This window comes from Protopterus annectens, chromosome 8.part0, assembly GCF_019279795.1.
Source record: "Protopterus annectens isolate FY-2018-M chromosome 8.part0, PAN1.0, whole genome shotgun sequence".
Lineage (NCBI taxonomy): Eukaryota > Metazoa > Chordata > Ceratodontiformes > Protopteridae > Protopterus > Protopterus annectens.
Window position 1 is genome coordinate 1,395,526,934 of NC_056741.1, and position 20,271 is coordinate 1,395,547,204.

Below are 20,271 nucleotides of genomic sequence, written 5' to 3' on the forward strand. Positions count from 1 at the left end.
TCTACTGGAAGAATTAGTTTATCCCACTCTTTGCTGTCTTCCCCTCCCAGATAAAGTCCTTCAGCTCTTTATTAATTGCCACCCACAACTTCTCCTCTGGTTGATAAAAATATGCCTGACCTGTGTATAAGGCTAAAGGGATTAAAAAAATTTTAACTGCTTGTATCTTACTACCTATATCCATATAACAAAGCTTTCATTTTCTCAATTTTTGTATTATCTTTTGTTTAGTCTCTTCCCACATATCCTTAGCTGCCACACTAGAATAGTTTTTAATCCATACTCCTAAATATTTCATTCTATCATGTCACAGTAAATATGGGTATTCCTGAACCAGTTCATGAGTGAGTACATAAGTTACCACTATTGCCTTTGTTTTAGCTTCATTAATTTTGCATCCTGAAAAGATCTGAAACTGTCTCACAACATTCCACAACACTGTAATGTCTTTTTCTGGTTTTGTCAGGTACAAAATAATATCATCTACAAATAAAGCCAGCTTTTCTTGACTACCATACCAATCATATCCTTGAATTTCTGAGTTCCTTATTTTCTTTGCCAGTGATTCTAAATATAATGCAAATAATAAAGGGGAAAGAGGACACCCCTGCCTGGTTCCCCTGTTCAAGCAGAAATTATCAGAGAGGACCCCACCCACTTTAATTTTCACCTCCGATCCCTCATATATTCTCCTAATCAACCTTATAATTTTTAGGAAATGCAAATGCTTCCATTGCCCTGCTCATAAAGTCCCAGCTTATTCTGTCAAATGCTTTCTCTGCATTGAGACCCACCAGGAACAATGGTATTTTATTTCATTCTTCTTCCCTCTGGATCATCAGTGTTCTGTTAATGTTGTCAAATGTTTTTCTCCCAGCCACAAAACAACATTGATCCATATCTATCAGTTTTGGCAGTACTTTTGCTATTTGTTTAGCCATTAAAGACATGAACACTTTATAATCATGGTTTAGTACTGAAATGGGCCTGTATGAAGTTGCATCTAATGAATATGTACTCTCTTTTGGTATTACAGATACCATTGCTTTCTTCCAGGATGGTACTTCTACTCCTCTTAAGATATTGTTAAACAAAACCTTCCAGATCTTTATCATTTTTTCCCTCTTCCACAGTAATATCATGTATTCCTGTGGACTTTCCTATTGATTGGTTAGACATCACAATTTTTATCTCATCTCCTATCTTAACTGTTAGTAATCAAGCCTCATCAACCCCTAACATTGCATATTTAATTCTTCCACAAATATTTCCATTTGTATCTTTTGTTGATTTTCATATTTCTTCCTAAGTTTGGCGACAGCCCTCTCTACTTTCTGTTGCCTGTGCTAAAAGGTTTTGTGCTCCAGTGTTATTATCAAAAAACAGTTGTTTAACAGCAATCTTTCTAAGCTTGTGCATATTATCGAGTTAACCTTAATTTCTGCCTAGCATTCTACAGTTGATCCTCTTCTTGATGTTCTTCATGTTTCACTGTTGCAGTCATTACCGGTGGGTTATTCCTGCTGTGGTAGCCCTTGGTCGGCCCGAATACCAGAGTCAATGTTTTTGTGTGCCGGCTGTCGTTGCCTGTAGTCTGATGTTGAGGTAATCCTTAATTTCTGCCTAGCATTCTGCAGTTGATCCTCTTCTTGTTCTGTGAGATTCCCCCTAGTCTGCAATACTTTCACATTTGTCAGTCCCTGTAAATAATTCTTGTTACTTCTTAACCTGTGAAATGTAAATTCTGTCTAGCCTAGCCCATTTTTTATATCTTGGGGAATAATACGTGAATTTACTCCTAACTCCATTTACTGAATTGACATCTTCCATGCAAAATATTTTCATAAATTTCTTCAAAAATCTTCTGCCCTTTGATTTATTTTCCTTTCTGGGCCCACAGACACATCTTCACTGCTGCAAATCAAGTTCCAGTCCCCACCTATAATTACTGAAAACTGATTATTTCTTCCATAATTTTCTCAAGCTCCATTACAGCAGTTTTAGGTGGAATGTAAATACATACCAGTGTAATCCTCCTCCTTTGCCAGTAGGCCCTTAGCACTACAAATCTGCCATTATTATATTTTTTTATCTTTTTCTACCACTGTTGGAGCTCTTCTTGCAATTAATGTAAGTACTCATGTTTTCCTTTGTCCAAGGTATTTCGCTGAATAACCATCCTGAAAACCTTTATCAAATTCACATGTTCAGTTCTTTCTAAGCATATCTTCTGTAAAATAACTATTTGCACTCTACATTTTTAATATAGTTTACTACTCTTTCTTGTTTTTATCTGTGAAGCCATTTACATTTAAAGACATTAAAGAAAGCATCATTATATTAAAAACGTATTATTCCCACCTTTTATGTATAACATCTTTTTTGTTAAATGTCTAGTTCCAGTTTTTGTGTTGCATGCATACAGTGTTTGGCAGGTTGAACTTTTATACAGTTGTTTCTTGTCATATACATTTGAGCATATGTCACATCATATAAAACTTTTTGTTTTATTGAAAGCCATGAAAAAAAAAAAAACATGCCCCAACATCCCCCTAAAACATACCAACTTAATACTAACACACAAAACTATGTACATCTTCAAATATTGAAGTTTTATTCTCCTAATAGGAACAAAAGTCCCAAACTGACAGCCACACTCATAGATTTGAGTTAACCTAAATGAAAGGTCATCCATGCTAAGACACATAGTGTACCCTGTGATTCTACTATATGCTGACTGGTTTTGTATTATCTTTATAACTCCCCCAGCTGGGAAAACCCCTGAATGTTTTCAGAGAACAATAACTACTTTGGGAAAGCCCTGGAATGCTTTCAAAAAACATTATCTCTTAGCCAATTTCTCTTTTTTCCCCCAGCCAATTGTTCTCCGCCATACTCATGAAGACCAGCTGCAGAATTTTTACTGAGCTTACATATATTTGCTAGAAAAAAGCCTCATAATATTCGATGTTCTTTTTCATTTACTTGCGCTCTCTTAAAACTTATTAATAAATCAGTCTCGGGTCTTCAATCCAGTCATTTCTCCATGCAAGAATGAGAAAAAGCACAATCATTTTTCTTTTATCATGCTTTTTATCCAGGCTTTTTTATACATTGCAATGCCTACATTTTTTAAAACTGAAGAAGAAGAGCGAGAGAAGGGAGAAAAAAAAAAGAACAGAAGCAACTGTTTATAATCCTCATTAAACTTAAAAATAACTGAAAAAAACTTTACTTTATAGCATGTAAAGAAAACCACATGCCACAAAACTGATACTATTTAAGAAAAAAATATTTACTTACAGTTAACTTCCTCTCTTGGCTTGCCCTCCCAAAATACTTTTCCGTACATTAATGACATGAAGTAGGGCATATACTTTAGAGTTCCACACAAGTCCAACAAACTCTGAAAAAGTCCAATATTTCCAGATTTTCTTGTTCTGTCATATTTTCCAAATATAATTATTGCATTGTAATCCCATATTGAGTTACTGGTTTTATTACTATTCGTCTCCAAAATCATGTCTCTGCTTCATTTTCAACATACTCTTGATTCTTCTAGTCAACTCTTGTGCTCCCTTCCTTCTCTCCAAAATTTTCCATTGAAAAGCTTGAAAAGGTTTCACAGGTATAGTCTGTGGTCTTCATTACCAGAAAAACAAGAAGCAGAATCTCCTTTTGTTTCATATATTACTTTTTGTTGGACAAGCTTTTCTTTTTCCTCCTAAACATTTACTTCATCAAAAATGATTTTGGCCCTTCAGGGAAGAGTACCCTGAAGATAGCTGGGTCCAGCAGTTTGAATCTCACACCTGCATCTCAACATTCCCTAAATAGTGGAATAAATTTGCTCCTCTTCTGTCTGACGTACAATAAATAATCATTCTCTGCAAAAACTCTGCTATCTCCCGCTTTTAATATTTTGTCCTTCTGCCACAATTTTGTCAGAGTCATCTCTTTCTGCTGGTAAGATTGCATCTTTACTATTAAAGGTATAGGTTGCTTTCTTATAGACAAATTTGGAGCACACACATGATGTACCCTTTCAACTAAGAACTGCTGTGGAATACCAGTCCAGTTGCTTATTTGTGCTTTCATAAAATTAATTCAGTCTGTTTCTTCTAGCTTATCTGATATAGCTGAACATCTCAAGTTTTCCTTATGTGCTCTGTCCTCAAATTCTATTATTTTTTGAAACATCTCTTCCTGAGCAGTCTCATAACTCAGCCAGCCTTTTCTTTATTTTGACATCTGAGTTTTGCAGCTTTATCATCCCATCTGAATATATATTTAAAGCTTTTTCTATTTTTTCCAGCCTTTTGTTATTTGTGTTGATATACACCATTGGTGTTTTGTCTGTTTTAACCAGGTCTGTATGCAGCTGTCTTGTATCTTTCTGTAGGTTACTGGAAGTCATGTCTGAAGGTTGCATTCCTTTTTGCCGAACAGTTGCAGAATCCTCCCCAGTCACTGTTTCTTCCTCACTTTTTGTAACTGATTTTTTCCAGGGCTTCTGTATTTCTTTATTCTTGGCATCCAGACAGTACACTTACTGTCCAGTTACTGAAATCTACCCATAATCACAAGTCTACTGTCCTTCACTGCTGAGTTTCTGTTTTCACACTGGGAGAGCTAGAAATAAGCTGTTACTCAGTGTGCAGCTATCTTGGAAGTAATTTATTATTATTATTATTATTATTATTATTATTATTATTATTATTATTGTTATGGTCTCCTCTCAGTTTCAGTAATACCTTAGCAGTCAAACAATTTGCTCAGACTAGTATTAAATAATAAATGAATACATTGCATAAATCCTCAGGTGATTATATGCTTATACCAACATAGTAATTAATGCACTGGACAGTAGACTAATAACATGACCATTTTTCATAGGTCTGAAGTGGGCCATCAGTTACACAAAAAACACACTTCTTAGGCTTCTCTGCACATCACCAAGTTACTTTCCTTGAATATGAAGTACCTGAGGCACAAGAAGCCAAGGATCAGAACACTGATCACTGTTTTCCCATAGGAAATCACGGTTAGTACAATTTTTAAGTGTACACTGGCAATGATTCCTTTCTTGGGGGGGGGGGGGTTCTTCCCTTCAGGTTTTTGGAACCATTGAGTTAGTATATAAAAGTCCTGGGGGATGGGGGACACCCCCATGAGGGATTGGGGGGTGGGGATGCCTGGCCGCTTCAAAACATGTTTAGTCTATTTATTTTCCTTCTGTGTGTCTGGCATTAGTTTTTGGCATTGTAGCATGTCAGGTGTTTGGAATTTGGGTTTTAGAGGGGATCCCTCTCCTAAACCAGTTGAAGACCATTAAATTTGGTGGAGACCCCTCTTTGGTGGTTTCAGAACTATTTGCCAGGAATATATGTAATAGTTAATGTAAAGAATGCTCACACCAGTAAATATGGGTAGTCTGTCTGCAATGGAGATTAATACATGTCCCAAAAGAAATGCCAAACCTTTCCACCATTCTGTATATAGACATCCTAGTGCTGTTCAGGTCCATAAGACCATGTGGTAAGTACCTACAGAATGTTCGAAGATCCACATTGCTGCAGTCCAATTTACCCTCCCTCCTTCCCCGCTGTTGTTTGGGGTGGTTGTTTGGTTTGGGTTGTAAATACTGTTTGCACATAGGTGGCTAGATGTTGTTTGTGTTTTTTGGTTATGGTCTTTGTTTTTAGGGCCTTCTGACATCTGGGGCAAGAAAAGACTGAGGATATGACGTCGGTCATGCGCTTTTGTACCCTGACACTCTGATGTCAGTTCTGAGCACCATGACCGACGTCAGCCTAATACTTTGGTATTCGGGCCGACCGAGGACAGCGGACTACCCATATGTAAGGACTGCAGCAATGTGGATCTTCGAACATCTACATTTATGGTAGGTACAAAACTGTACTTTATTATTATTGTTATTATTATTATTATTATTATTATAATTATTATTATTTTCAAATACCTTCATTGAATTATCACTTGTGACATAGGCAAATTTACATTCATATAAAAATAATCAAACTATATTAACATAACAAATGTTATACTTCACATATATTGCTGTATGTCATATAACCTAAACAGTATTGCATAAATTATTAAATTCCTGATTTTTTAAAAGGAAACATCATTAAACCATCACATACTGCATATACAGTCATACATTTACATAAATGAAAACAAACCACACTGACACAGTCTTAGTTGCAAGCATTTTACATCAGAAGCCAAACTGACAAACTCCCAGTTGCAAACATTATACATCACTTATAATCTACCCAATCTTTCTCACTCACACATTGCGTAGCTCATTTAAGTCCTGCTGCCTTTTAGGCCTCATTCCTCCCTTGTATGTATTGTTCCTATCCTTTTCTAAAGATCTCAAGTCCAGTTGTTTTGTCTCTGTTACTATAGTTACTACTTCCAGTATAGTTGGTTTAGATTTTGATTTCCATTTTCTAGTAATTGCTTTTTTGGACACAGCACAGCCTTAACTTGTCTAGGCAATTCCAATTCTGTATCATAGCTCAGAAAAATCATCTCCGTCATCAGACCAATCTGCCCACCCAGCCTCTCTGACAGTGCATCCCGCAGGGGATCTTTAAAGACCACCAACTCACTGCACTCCCAGAAAGTATGTTCCCAATTACCTCTTTCTTAACCTTCATACCTCCAACATTCACTGTCTACCTGAGGAAATATTCTCTGGAATCTACGTGGGGTATAAAAATATCTATGTAAACATTTCCAGGCAAAAATCCTAAATCTTCTAGATTTTGTAGCATATTTGGGAGACATACATATATCCTCCCATTGTTTCTTTGTGAATTGAAATACCCCTTCAAATTGGTTAATTTCAATCTGCCGTGTTCTACTGGAAGAATTAGTTTATCCCACTCTTGGCTGTCTTCCCCTCCCAGATAAAGTCCTTCAGCTCTTTATTAATTGCCACCCACAACTTCTCTGGTTGATAAAAATATGCCTGACCTGTGTATAAGGCTAAAGGGACTAAAAACATTTTAACTGCTTGTATCTTACTAGCTATATCCATATAACAAAGCTTCCATTTTCTCAGTTTTTGTATTATCTTTGTTTAGTCTCTTCCCACATATCCTTAGCTGCCACACTAGAATAGTTTTTAATGCATACTCCTAAATATTTCATTCTATCATGTCACAGTAAATATGGGTATTCCTGAACCAGTTCATGTGTGAGTACATAAGTTACCACTATTGCCTTTGTTTTAGCTTCATTAATTAAATATCTGAAAGATTAAAAATCTGAAACTGTCTCACAACATTCCACAACACTGTAATGTCTTTTTCTGGTTTTGTCAGGTACAAAATAATATCATCTACAAATAAAGCCAGCTTTTCTTGACTACCATACCAATCATATCCTTGAATTTCTGAGCCCCTTATTTTCTTTGCCAGTGATTCTAAATATAATGCAAATAATAAAGGGGAAAGAGGACACCCCTGCCTGGTTCCCCTGTTCAAGCAGAAATTATCAGAGAGGACCCCACCCACTTTAATTTTCACCTCCGATCCCTCATTAATTCTCCTAACCAACCTTATAATTTTTAGGAAATGCAAATGCTTCCATTGCCCTGCTCATAAAGTCCCAGCTTATTCTGTCAAATGCTTTCTCTGCATTGAGACCCACCAGCAACAATGGTATTTTCTTTCATTCTTCTTCCCTCTGGATCATCAGTGTTCTGTTAATGTTGTCAAATGTTTGTCTCCCATCCACAAAACATCATTGATCCATATCTATCAGTTTTGGCAGTACTTTTGCTATTTGTTTAGCCATTAAAGACATGCACACTTTATAATCATGGTTTAGTATTGAAATGGGCCTGTATGAAGCTGCATCTAATGAATATTTACTCTCTTTAGGTATTACAGATACCATTGCTTTCTTCCAGGATGGTACGTCTACTCCTCTTAAGATATTGTTAAGCAAAACCTTCCAGATCTTTATCATTATTTTCCCTCTTCCACAGTAATATCATGTATTCCTGTGGACTTTCCTATTGATTGGTTAGACATCACAATTTTTATCTCATCTCCTCCTATCTTAACTGTTAGTAATTGAGCCTCATCGACCCCTAACATTGCATATTTAATTCTTCCACAAACATTTCTATTTGTATCTTTTCTTGATTTTCATATTTCTTCCTAAGTTTGGCAACAGCCCTCTCTACTTTCTGTTGCCTGTGCTAAAAGGTTTTGTGCTCTAGTGTTATTATCAAAAAACTGTTGTTTAACAGCAATCTTTCTAAGCTTGTGCATATTATCGAGGTAATCCTTAATTTCTGCCTAGCATTCTGCAGTTGATCCTCTTCTTGATGTTCTTCATGTTTCACTGTTGCAGTCATCACCGGTGGGTTATTCCTGCTGTGGTAGCACTTGGTCAGCCCGAATACCAGAGTCAATGTTTTTGTGTGCTGGCTGCCATTGCCTGTAATCTGATGTTGAGGTAATCCTTAATTTCTGCCTAGCATTCTGCAGTTGATCCTCTTCTTGTTCTGTGAGATTCCCCCTAGTCTGTGATACTTTCACATTTGTCAGTCCCTTCTTAACCTGTGAAATGTAAATTCTATCTAGCCTAGCCCATTTTTTATATCTTAGGGAATAATATGTAAATTCACTCCAAACTCCATTTACTGAATTCACATCTTCCATGCTAAATATTTTCATAAATTTCTTCAAAAATCTTCTGCCGTTTGATTTATTTTCCTTTCTGGGCCCACAGACACATCTTCACTGCTGCAAATCAAGTTCCAGTCCCCACCTATAATTACTGAAAACTGATTATTTCTTCCATAATTTTCTCAAGCTCCATTACAGCAGTTTTAGGTGGAATGTAAATACATACCAGTGTAATCCTCCTCCTTTGCCAGTAGGCCCTTAGCACTACAAATCTGCCATTGTTATATTTTTTATCTTTTTCTACCACTGTTGGAGCTCTTCTTGCAATTAATGTAAGTACTCATGTTTTCCTTTGTCCAAGGTATTTCGCTGAATAACCATCCTGAAAACCTTTATCAAATTCACATGTTCAGTTCTTTCTAAGCATATCTCCTGTAAAATAACTATTTGTACTCTACATTTTTAATATAGTTCACTACTCTTTCTTGTTTTTATCTGTGAAGCCATTTACATTTAAAGACATTAAAGAAAGCATCATTATATTAAAAACTTATTATTCCCACCTTTTATGTATAACATATTTTTTGTTAAATGTCTAGTTCCAGTTTTTGTGTTACATGCATACAGTGTTTGGCAGGTTGAACTTTTATGCAGTTGTTTCTTGTCATATACATTTGAGCATATGTCACATCATATAAAACTTTTTGTTTTATTGAAAGCCATCAAAAAAAAAAAACATGCCCCAACATCCCCCTAAAACATATCAACTTAATACTAACACACAAAACTATGTACATCTTCAAATATTGAAGTTTTATTCTCCTAATAGGAACAAAAGTCCCAAACTGACAGCCACACTCATAGATTTGAGTTAACCTAAATGAAAGGTCATCCATACTAAGACACATAGTGTACCCTGTGATTCTACTATATGCTGACTGGTTTTGTATTATCTTTATAACTCCCCCAGCTGGGAAAACCCCTGAATATTTTCACAGAACATTAACTACTTTGACAAAGCCCTGGAATGCTTTCAGAAAACATTATCTTTTAGCCAATTTCTCTTTTTTCCTCCAGCCAATTGTTCTTCGCCATACTCATGAAGACCAGCTGCAGAATTTTTACTGAGCTTACATATATTTGCTAGAAAAAAGCCTCATAATATTCAATGTTCTTTTTCATTTACTTGCGCTCTCTTAAAACTTGTTAATAAATCAATCTTGGGTCTTTAATCCAGTCATTTCTCCATGCAAGAATGAGAAAAAGCACAATCATTTTTCTTTTATCATGCTTTTTATCCAGGCTTTTTTATACATTGCAATGCCTACATTTTTTAAAACTGAAGAAGAAGAGCGAGAGAAGGGAGAAAAAAAAAAGAACAGAAGCAACTGTTTATAATCCCCATTAAATTTAAAAATAACTGAAAAAAAACTTTACTTTATAGCATGTAAAGAAAACCACATGCCACAAAACTGATACTATTTAAGAAAAAAATATTTACTTACAGTTAACTTCCTCTCTTGGCTTGCCCCCCAAAACACTTTTCCGTACATTAATGACATGAAGTAGGGCATATACTTTAGAGTCCCACACAAGTCCAACAAACTCTGAAAAAGTCCAATATTTCCAGATTTTCTTGTTCTGTCATATTTTCCAAATATAATTATTGCATTGCAATCCCATATTGAGTTACTGGTTTTATTACTATTCATCTCCAAAATCATGTCTCTGCTTCATTTTCAACATACTCTTGATTCTTCTAGTCAACTCTTGTGCTCCCTTCCTTCTCTCCAAAATTTTCCATTGAAAAGCTTGAAAAGGTTTCACAGGTACAGTCTGTGGTCTTCATTACCAGAAAAACAAGAAGCAGAATCTCCTTTTGTTTCATATCTTACTTTTTGTTGGACAAACTTTTGTATTTCCTCCTAAGCATTTACTTCATCAAAAATGATTTTGGCCCTTCAGGGAAGAGTACCCTGAAGATAGCTGGGTACGACAGTATGAATCTCACACCTGCATCTCAACATTCCCTAAATAGTGGAATAAATTTGCTCCTCTTCTGTCTGGTGTACAATGAATAATCATTCTCTGCAAAAACTCTGCTATCTCCCGCTTTTAATACTTTGTCCTTCTGCCACAATTTTGTCAGAATCATCTCTTTGTGCTGGTAAGATTGCATCTTTACTGATAAAGGTATAGGTTGCTTTCTTATAGACAAATTTGGAGCACACACATGATGTACCCTTTCAACTAAGAACTGCTGTGGAATACCAGTCCAGTTGCTTATTTGTGCTTTCATAAAATTAATTCAGTCTGTTTCTTCCAGCTTATCTGATATAGCTGAAAATCTCAGGTTTTCCTTATGTGCTCTGTCCTCAAATTCTATTATTTTTTGAAACATCTCTTCCTGAGCAGTCTCATACTCAGCCAGCCTTTTCTTTATTTTGACCTCTAAGTTTTGCAGCTTTATCATCCCATCTGAATATATATGTAAAGCTTTTTCCATTTTTTCCAGCCTTTTGTTATTTGTGTTGATATACACCATCAGTGTTTTGTTTGTTTTAACCAGGTCTGTATGCAGCTGTCTTGTATCTTTCTGTAGGTTACTGGAAGTCATGTCTGAAGGTTGCATTCCTTTTTGCTGAACAGTTGCAGAATCCTCCCCAGTCACTGTTTCTTCCTCACTTTTTATAACTGATTTTTTCCAGGGCTTCTGTATTTCTTTATTCTTGGCATCCAGGCAGTACACTTACTGTCCAGTTACTGAAATCTACCCATAATCACAAGTCTACTGTCCTTCGCTGCTGAGTTTCTGTTTGCACACTGGAAGAGCTAGAAATAAGCTGTTACTCAGTGTGCAGCTATCTTGGAAGTCCATTATTATTATTATTATTATTATTATTATTATTATTATTATTATTATTATTGTTATGGTCTCCTCTCAGTTTCAGTAATACCTTAGCAGTCAAACAATTTGCTCAGACTAGTATTAAATACTAAATGATTACATTGCATAAATTCTCAGGTGATTATATGCTTATACCAACATAGTAATTAATGCACTGGACAGTAGACTAATAACACGACCATTGCTCATAGGTCTGAAGTGGGCCTTCAGTTCCACAAAAAACACACTTCTTAGGCTTCTCTGCACATCACCAAGTTACTTTCCTTAAATATGAAGTACCTGAGGCACAAGAAGCCAAGGATCAGAACACTGATCACTGTTTTCCCATAGGAAATCATGGTTAGTACAATTTTTAAGTGTACACTGGCAATGATTCCTTTCTTGGGGGGGGGGGGATTCTTCCCTTCAGGTTTTTGGAACCATTGAGTTAGTATATAAAACTCCTGGGGGATGGGGGACACCCCCATGAGGGAATAGGGGGTGGGGATGCCTGGCCGCTTCAAAACATGTTTAGTCTATTTTTTTTCTTTGTGTGTGTCTGGAATTAGTTTTTGGCATTGTAGCATGTCAGGTGTTTGGAATTTGGGTTTTAGAGGGGATCCCTCTCCTAAACCAGTTAAAGACCATTAAATTTGGTGGTGACCCCTCTTTGGTGGTTTCAAAACTATTTGCCAGGAATATATGTAATAGTTAATGTAAAGAATGCTCAAACCAGTAAATATGGGCAGTCTGTCTGCAATGGAGATTAATACATGTCCCAAAAGAAATGCCAGACCTTTCCACCATTCTGTATATAGATATCCTAGTGATGTTCAGGTCCATAAGACCATGTGATAAGTACCTACAGAATGTTAACAAGTTCTGTAAGCAACTTGACAGACAGGCACACAATCAAACACACAGGGGTATACACATACATACAAAGATACACAGACACACTGAGATGCATCTAGACATGTGAACACACAGAGATGCACCCAGACTCATACATACAAACACTGTCCCAGAGGCAGACACACACACACACACACACACACACACACACACACACACACACACACACACACACACACACACACACACACACACACACGGAGAAATACACACATACAGGCAATTGCTACACAAAACCAGACAGGTATAAGCTCCCTATACATCAGTGACCTAAACAAACTAATCATGCACGAAGATGAAAACTTAAAATGCCTTGTTATATGCTTTGATTCCATATTATTCTGTTGTACTACTTGGATCTTTACTAAATCTCAAGGTAAATTAGGCAAGCCTATCCCTCCAGCTTGATTTATTTATATTGTGGTAGCAGTTCAGATCTTTGTTTCAGGTGTTTCTGTAGTTATTTGTCCTATAAAGTTATAAGAGCTCCATTAGGAAGAGGCAGTTGATGACATTGAATGCCAGCCATATATCCCCAAAGAGGAGCCTAAAAGAGACAGATTGTAAGGAAAGGACTTGTGATCTGTCTTGGCAGCTAAGGGTTTTACTTTAATAACATTTTTCTTAGTAAATATTTGGGTCTTTTATAGCTGCATGATGTGTCTAGCTGGGTACATGCTAAAAGGGGCATTAACCCAATTTTTTGATTAGAACAGAGTAATAAGGAGCAGGAACATCCTTTGACCTAGATGAGGTACGTATCACTGAAAGCTAGTTGTGATAAAGAAGGATTTCTTAACTACCATTGCAATGTAGCTGTCAAAGGTGATGACATTATTAATCCAGATGCCAAAATCCCTGGTTAATATTGTTGTATGCATTAGTAACACTGATCATGCTGTATGTTGGAAATGAGGGTATTTCTCAATGTCTTTGCATTTAGTTTGAGCTCATCATTGGTTTGTAAGAACTACTTTTTACTGAAGCGCTTCTGTACCAGTGGCAGAATGGATGGTGACACCCAAGTTTGCAGCCATCAGCTGTTTTTGTTTAGCCATGGGTTGGGAGAGTGGCCTAATGGTTAAAGTGTTTGCCTTACAAACACAAGGTGCAGGGTTTGAGTCTCACAATGGATAATTGACTAGACTTAAAATGGCTCACAAGGGCAGTTAGCTTAGTACTAATCTATGAACCTATCTATATATGTCAGAGTTTGTGTCATGAAGCTCATAAATATATATATATATATATGTATATATATATATATATATATATATATATATATATATATATATATATATATATATATATCTATATATATAAGGAGAGCGCTTGGTACTAAGTCTCATGGTACTCCACTGTTTACTTTCTTAAGTGACACTTGGCACCTTAACTATGTGAGTTCTGTCCATCATCCAACATGCAGTTCATCTTACCATGAAGGGTCTACCTTCAGTTCTTTTAGCTTGCTTACAATGTCAGCATGGGGGGACACTGTCAAAGGCCTTGGCCAGATCTAGATATTTTGTGTGGACTAAGTGGCCACTATCCACTGCCTCTGTAACCTTCCCAAAGAATTTCAGCAAGTTAAGTAGACATGATCTGCCCTTGACAAAACCAGACTGCTATTGGTCCAGTTGTACATGATTTTTAATTTCAAGGTTTAAGGTCAGAGATAATACATTCCATGGCCTTGAAAATTAAGCTAGTTTGGCTGATAGTCCTGTAATTCTAAATGTCTGTAGTTGGGCCCCCTTTGTGCATGGGCAGATCCTTTGATTTGTAGAGCTACATTGGAAGTGGTCAAGATGCCCAGCAGAAGTAGAAACTCATTTGAATATCCCCTTGAGGCAGAGAAAATGTTTTTTCTTCATGTGCTATCTACCTAATGATGTGAGGACCATTCTCTAAGAGATCACAGATTCCTTTATCACCTCATTGTTGGAACACCCAGATAGGCTTATTTTAAAATAGGCTTTTTTTAATAATTACAATATTTCAGATGTCAGCACATCATTGACTCTAAGAGTTTCTGGTCTTTTATGATTGGTCAGATTTTTCGTAGGAGTTACCTCTTTTTGGCTAGAGTAAAGAGCAGTCACATAACATGATATATCATCTGGCTGTGGACATCTTATGGTAGAACCAGTCTTTTAGTCAGACCAAAACATGACCAACTTTCACTTTAAAGTTTTCTTCTGGTAGGTTCTCTGATCCTTTGCTAGTCATGTATTGGAATTTAACAACTTTAACAGAAGAAGCCCTTGCTTCCCTACTTGACTGCTTTCTTATAGGTAGTAATGCTGACAATCAAGAAGAACTAGTTTCTACCTACAATCAAGCAGTCATTAATGCTGTAGATCAGTTAGTCCCACTGTATCTGTACATTGTCTCAACAAAAAACTAAGACCGTGGTTTGACCATAAGTTCTGATCTGTTAAAAGACTGTGTGCCTGTTGGTTCACAACTGAAAATGCACTTGTCTTCCACAGGACAGACAGATGCTTCATGAGTGTTATGCTGATTATTATGCAGGTTTATTTTGTTAAAAAATGTTTGAGGAGATTTCTATGCAGACTGCCTATTGCATGACCCAAGGAGGCTGTCAGGAGAGAGGGCAGTAATTTTGGGTAGGCTTAAAGCAAACACACCTCAGCTTGCCCCACAGGACTCGCTTAGGATCCTCGACGGCCCCCACATAAAAAGTTCTAGTAAATGTTCTGCTTAGGAGCATGCTTTTCTACTGAGATTATTCCTATCATAGCATTTAGTGCCAATTCAGTTGAATTACAGCAGGCAAATAGATGTTGCAGTTATAAAAATACAGAAATACACCTACACATTGTAGTATATTGCAGATTTTCAGAGAACATAAAAAATTCCTAGGGTTACAGATTTGAGCTCTGTATAACAAATAGTATAGCTTTGTGAGCTAGCAGCATGATGGAGGTTTTGATATAAATAGAGATGTGTAAAGAGTAGGTGAGTTACTACAGACTGGCTTTACAAAGTAATTGGGTGTTGGGCCTAAATGGCAAGCTGGGTGTAGGATGTTTGTGCAGATACTTTGATTTGGAGTTGGTTTAGCCTTCTGTAGATCTCCATGCTATCTTTAATTTATTATAAGGCTTTAGTGGTATAAGTACTTACATATTTCAATGACTTGTGTGTCACTGTCTTTTGTAACACTGTGCTTACAGTATTTTTCAATTCACTCAGCATGTTTGCCCTTTCTACATGGCTGTGCAACCATGGAATTAGAATACTTAGGTAATGGTCACTGGGTTGTATTCCCCCAATAGGAAAAGGCTTATTTATGTTTTTTTTTTCATGTTAGCCATTTTTCTTTTTGTCTGGGTTCATTTTTTTTGTGGATTTTAGTATTATTTCTACAATGTTTGGAAACATGAATTAGTTCAGCTCCTACTTTATGGTCCAGAAGAGTGCGTGATTAAAAAAAAAAAAACAGTCATGCACAAGGATGATGGGTATATCTGATCCCTTAATGACAATGAGAAGCAAATGCGTTTATTTTATTTTGAATGCTAATGGGGGTAGGGCACTTTTCTCATTGGATCTTTTTCAGTTTCACCACGGGGAAGACACACTTATATACAGAGTGAATCACAAAATGCAATATATAGAGAGGGTATGAGCTTGTCATCAATTCTAACGACTTCTTATGTTTTTTTGAGACACTGATGCCGAGAAAGTCACCTCAAGATCATAATTCTTTGTAGTGTATGGAGCTTTTTATGCTCCATGTACTACTAGTTACATGAAGTAAAAATGATAAGTGTTTTACTGGGTTCCAAAGTCATAAAGCACTTAGCGAGCACTGGCTGAAAGGCAGTGAAACACAGTTCCCTATGTTTAGACTTACCTTCCAAAGCCTCTCAACTGTACAGATTTTTGCAGAATGTCCAGATTTTTGCGTCATAGGTTTAGTCTGTTCCTCATAAATTTCAGTGTTTTTTGAACAAATTACTGAGGATTGCATTAATAAATTAAAGGCATACATTTAAGTTTCAGGATTTGTATCCTTTAGGAAATGCTGGTGAGCACACATCCTATTATTTTAGTAACTTTCTAAATTTATAGTAGGAAGTCAGGGACACAATATTGGTACAGACAGCAGGCAGAAACAAATGCTTTATTCTGACACTGTCATTTAATGGCCAGTACTGGCAGATTTCCTGCCTAGCCCAAAATCTGATCTTAACAACTTAAGTAGGGGGGGGCTTAGTATTTGTTAAGGTCAGGTTTTGTGCCACACTAGAGCTTAACTGATTTGTCTTTTTACAACTATGAAAGTGTAATCACCTCACTCCATGCACTACACGTTTCAACCTCTAGAACCCACCTAAACGCCCCGATTCTCGACGCCACCGAGACCGACGCCAGATGACCGACAGGGACAGGGTGATTACACGACAGTGGAAAAGACCGATAAGGGTGTAATGTCGCGCGACCGACCGAAGTGTGCACAGTGGTGAGGTAGGAAGTGGTCAGGTAAGTGAGTTAGGGTTAGGGTGCAGGTAGGAGTTGTGTGTTGTCGTTATTTGGGTGAGTTTTGTATTTAAGTAGACCCCACTACACATCTATTATATACAGAGACTATTATAGTTGGCTTGATCTTGATGGAGTAAGGGCAATAGAGACATTACATTATATTCAGAGTGAGCTTTAAAAAAAAAAAAGAAAAAGATATATATATATATATATATATATATATATATATATATATATATATATATATATATATATATATATATATATATATACACATACGTACATAGTAAATTTATATATTATATATAAAATGAAGTTTTTTTCACTCTATCTTCAGACCCCTCTATAATCAGATTGCCATTTGTGCTAACTTCAGAAACCTAAAGGACCATGTTCATGTGATCATTTGACAAATGCACAAGCCAGTAACAAAGAAATTACTATTTATAGTTACAATTCACAGAATGCATGTAACTAGAAGTGAATCATAGGAAAAGTTTGACACATCTTTTGCTCAGTCTTCTGCTGTGTGCCATCTGAAATTAATCTCTCTGGTGTAGTTCCCAGAAATAGATTGTCAGGTGGATGGGCATTTTTAGTGTTACAGGGTAGCTAGAGTAAGAATACAGGATACTTGCAGATAAGGAAAGAAGGAAAACACCTTGCATGAGCTTTGAACCACGTTTCGTATTGAATACCATTCTAATGATTCTTCCAGATGTTCCCACAGAGGAGATGGAAAGGAGCTTCTTGTACTTTTTTTCACATGCATGATCTTTCCTTCTCTACTTGGGAGAACGGTATTCACAGTAAGAGTTTATTTTTGCATGATTGGAAAAAAATCAAGTGGTCATGAAAGGGTGTGTTTATAGAGCAGTAATCTGCAGGGGATATCACTTGGTACTGTATATGACTACCAACACCTTTAAAAAGTGACAAGGAGTATAGTATCAAGCTACATGTAAGGAACATATCTCTTTCTCTGTTCTGTTGTAAATGTAACAATTCACAAAAATCCATATCTGTACATCATACCTATCTGCCATAGTCACTAAATTTCAGTTTATTTTCATATCAGGAATTTGCTGCGTTTTATTTGAAACTCGAATGGGCTGTCTGGAAAAGGTGATCCCATCAGAGACACAAGATTTCATCAATTCCATTGGCTACATGCTGTATAACTCTGTATTTGCAACAATCTTGCCCAAATGGACTCGGCGAATCTTTCCGTTCTGGGATCGATACATGAAGGGCTGGGACACCATGTTTCAATATGGTGAGTTAACAGCTTGGGGAATTTTACAATTTTTATCAAAAGTTTTATATATATAGATATATATATAGATATATATATATATACACATATATATATATATATATATATATATATATACACATATATATATATATATACACACACACACACACACACATATATATATATATATATATATATATATATATATATATATATATATATATATATATATATATACATATACATATACACACACACACACACACACACACACACACACACACACATATATATATATATATATATATATATATATATATATATATAAGCTACATATTTTGGTGTCTGTATTATTAACATACTGAAGTGCTATGCTTCATTTTTGTTAATCATTTATCTGTGTAACAACAATAGGTACTAGTGCCCTTTTTAGGGATGACCCATGGGCAATTCCCTTTTAAGTAAAATTAATTACAGTCACACAATTTGCAAGTGCAGACTGAGAATCAAACCAAAGACTGTAGGCTAACCTAATTAGCAGTTCAAAGTTTTATCCCCCTGTGATAAAATGCCAGTAATAATATTATATATATGAATAACTGCCAGGAGTGTAGTGTACATTAAAAATATAACAGATTAAATTAATTCCGATTATGTAATTATTAGCCTTTGCAACTCCCTTGTCTTTTAATGCACTCTTACAGAAACATTTAAATATGTAGTTGAACACCTTAGCACAGTGCTGTCTCTGGGAACTGGCCAGGATAATGCTCAATGGCATTTCTTCATCTAATGCAGTTGTACTCTTCCATAAGATATGGTGACCAGAGTTAGTTTTAGTAGAAATGGGGTACCGGTACTTTCTGTGGGAAACTTTAACTCCATGTAAACATTTGAGTTTGGGTACGTCATTTTTTGGCTGAACGCTATTTTGGCTGGTTTCCTTCATGGAAATGGCCCTCAGTGGATTACAAGTTGAAAACTGAACCATGCACATCTAAATATTATTCTCAGTACCTACCTCATTAGTAACAGAATAAAATAGGGTATTCCAACCACAATGTATATTATAATGCCTGTATGAGAATGAGCAAAACCTTGAGGAAGAGACCGTACTTGATCAGGTAGCAAAGGTCACCTTCCAACCTGTATAGTGTATAAAGTTTAAACCAGCTGTTGCTCTCTATTGCAACTGCAGCAACCCCTTTACTGAATAACTTCAATGTATTAATGAAGAAAGAAATACTCAGGATTTACAAAATCTGATTTTTGAGAAGATCACCATTCTTGGACTGGGACTTGGTTATAAGTAACTTCCTCTACAAATGGCACAATTCCAGCCTCCTGTAGGCATGCTGCTTTTATGCTTAAAGTATTTGGCATTCTGGAACCCACATTTATCAACTCTGCTTATACAACAGTTACAGTAAGCAGTCTGTAGGTGAGTTGAAACTTTTTACATCCATCCAACATTCCTCTAAGGCTGCTGCCTTTGTAACAAAATTCAGAGAATTGCTGCATGTTTACTCAGTAAACATTTACCTGCCAGCCATAGTTTTGTGCTCCTTCCTTTCTTTGCTTATCAATTATATTATTTATTATGCTTTGTTGATTGGGTTAGTTCCAGGCTAACAGCCCCCTTTAAGGGGATACCAGAGGTAGTATCATACTAACTACTAGAAATTTGGCCAGGACACCGGGAAGCTTCTCCTACTGTTTCCTGTGAATAGGCCAAAGGGTTGGTGACAGGAGAGACAGAAAGAGAGAGAGCCATGGAGGGACACATGAGAGGAGCATTATGTATTTGATGAGTGTCTGAATGACTAAACTAAATGTTTTGAGTATGAGAAGGGGACTTCAGCTGCAGGAAATGTAACAGAAGTGTGCTCAGAAAGTATTATTTTAAACAGCCTGTTACTGTTCAGAAGCAAAGATTCCCACAGGATGGAGTGGCACAGCAACAACAGACTAAAAACAAACTCACTATCAGGTGGATCTGGATCCAAGAACAATGCCACAAACTT

The 20,271-nt window shown here is 36.3% G+C and overlaps 1 protein-coding gene across 2 annotated transcripts in view; it reads left to right on the plus strand.

Annotated features, from left to right (window-relative positions):
- LOC122809459 (sterol 26-hydroxylase, mitochondrial-like) overlaps nucleotides 1-20,271 on the plus strand; it is a 564,348-nt gene that overhangs the window by 263,885 nt on the left and 280,192 nt on the right. Inside the window, exon 4 of one of the 2 annotated variants that reach the window (XM_044080981.1) lies at nucleotides 18,068-18,265. The exons of the other annotated variant lie outside the window; for it this stretch is intronic. Within the exon in view, the coding sequence (XP_043936916.1) occupies nucleotides 18,068-18,265 (198 nt within the window). The remainder of the gene's footprint in view (nucleotides 1-18,067; nucleotides 18,266-20,271) is intronic. 2 annotated transcript variants of the gene reach the window in all.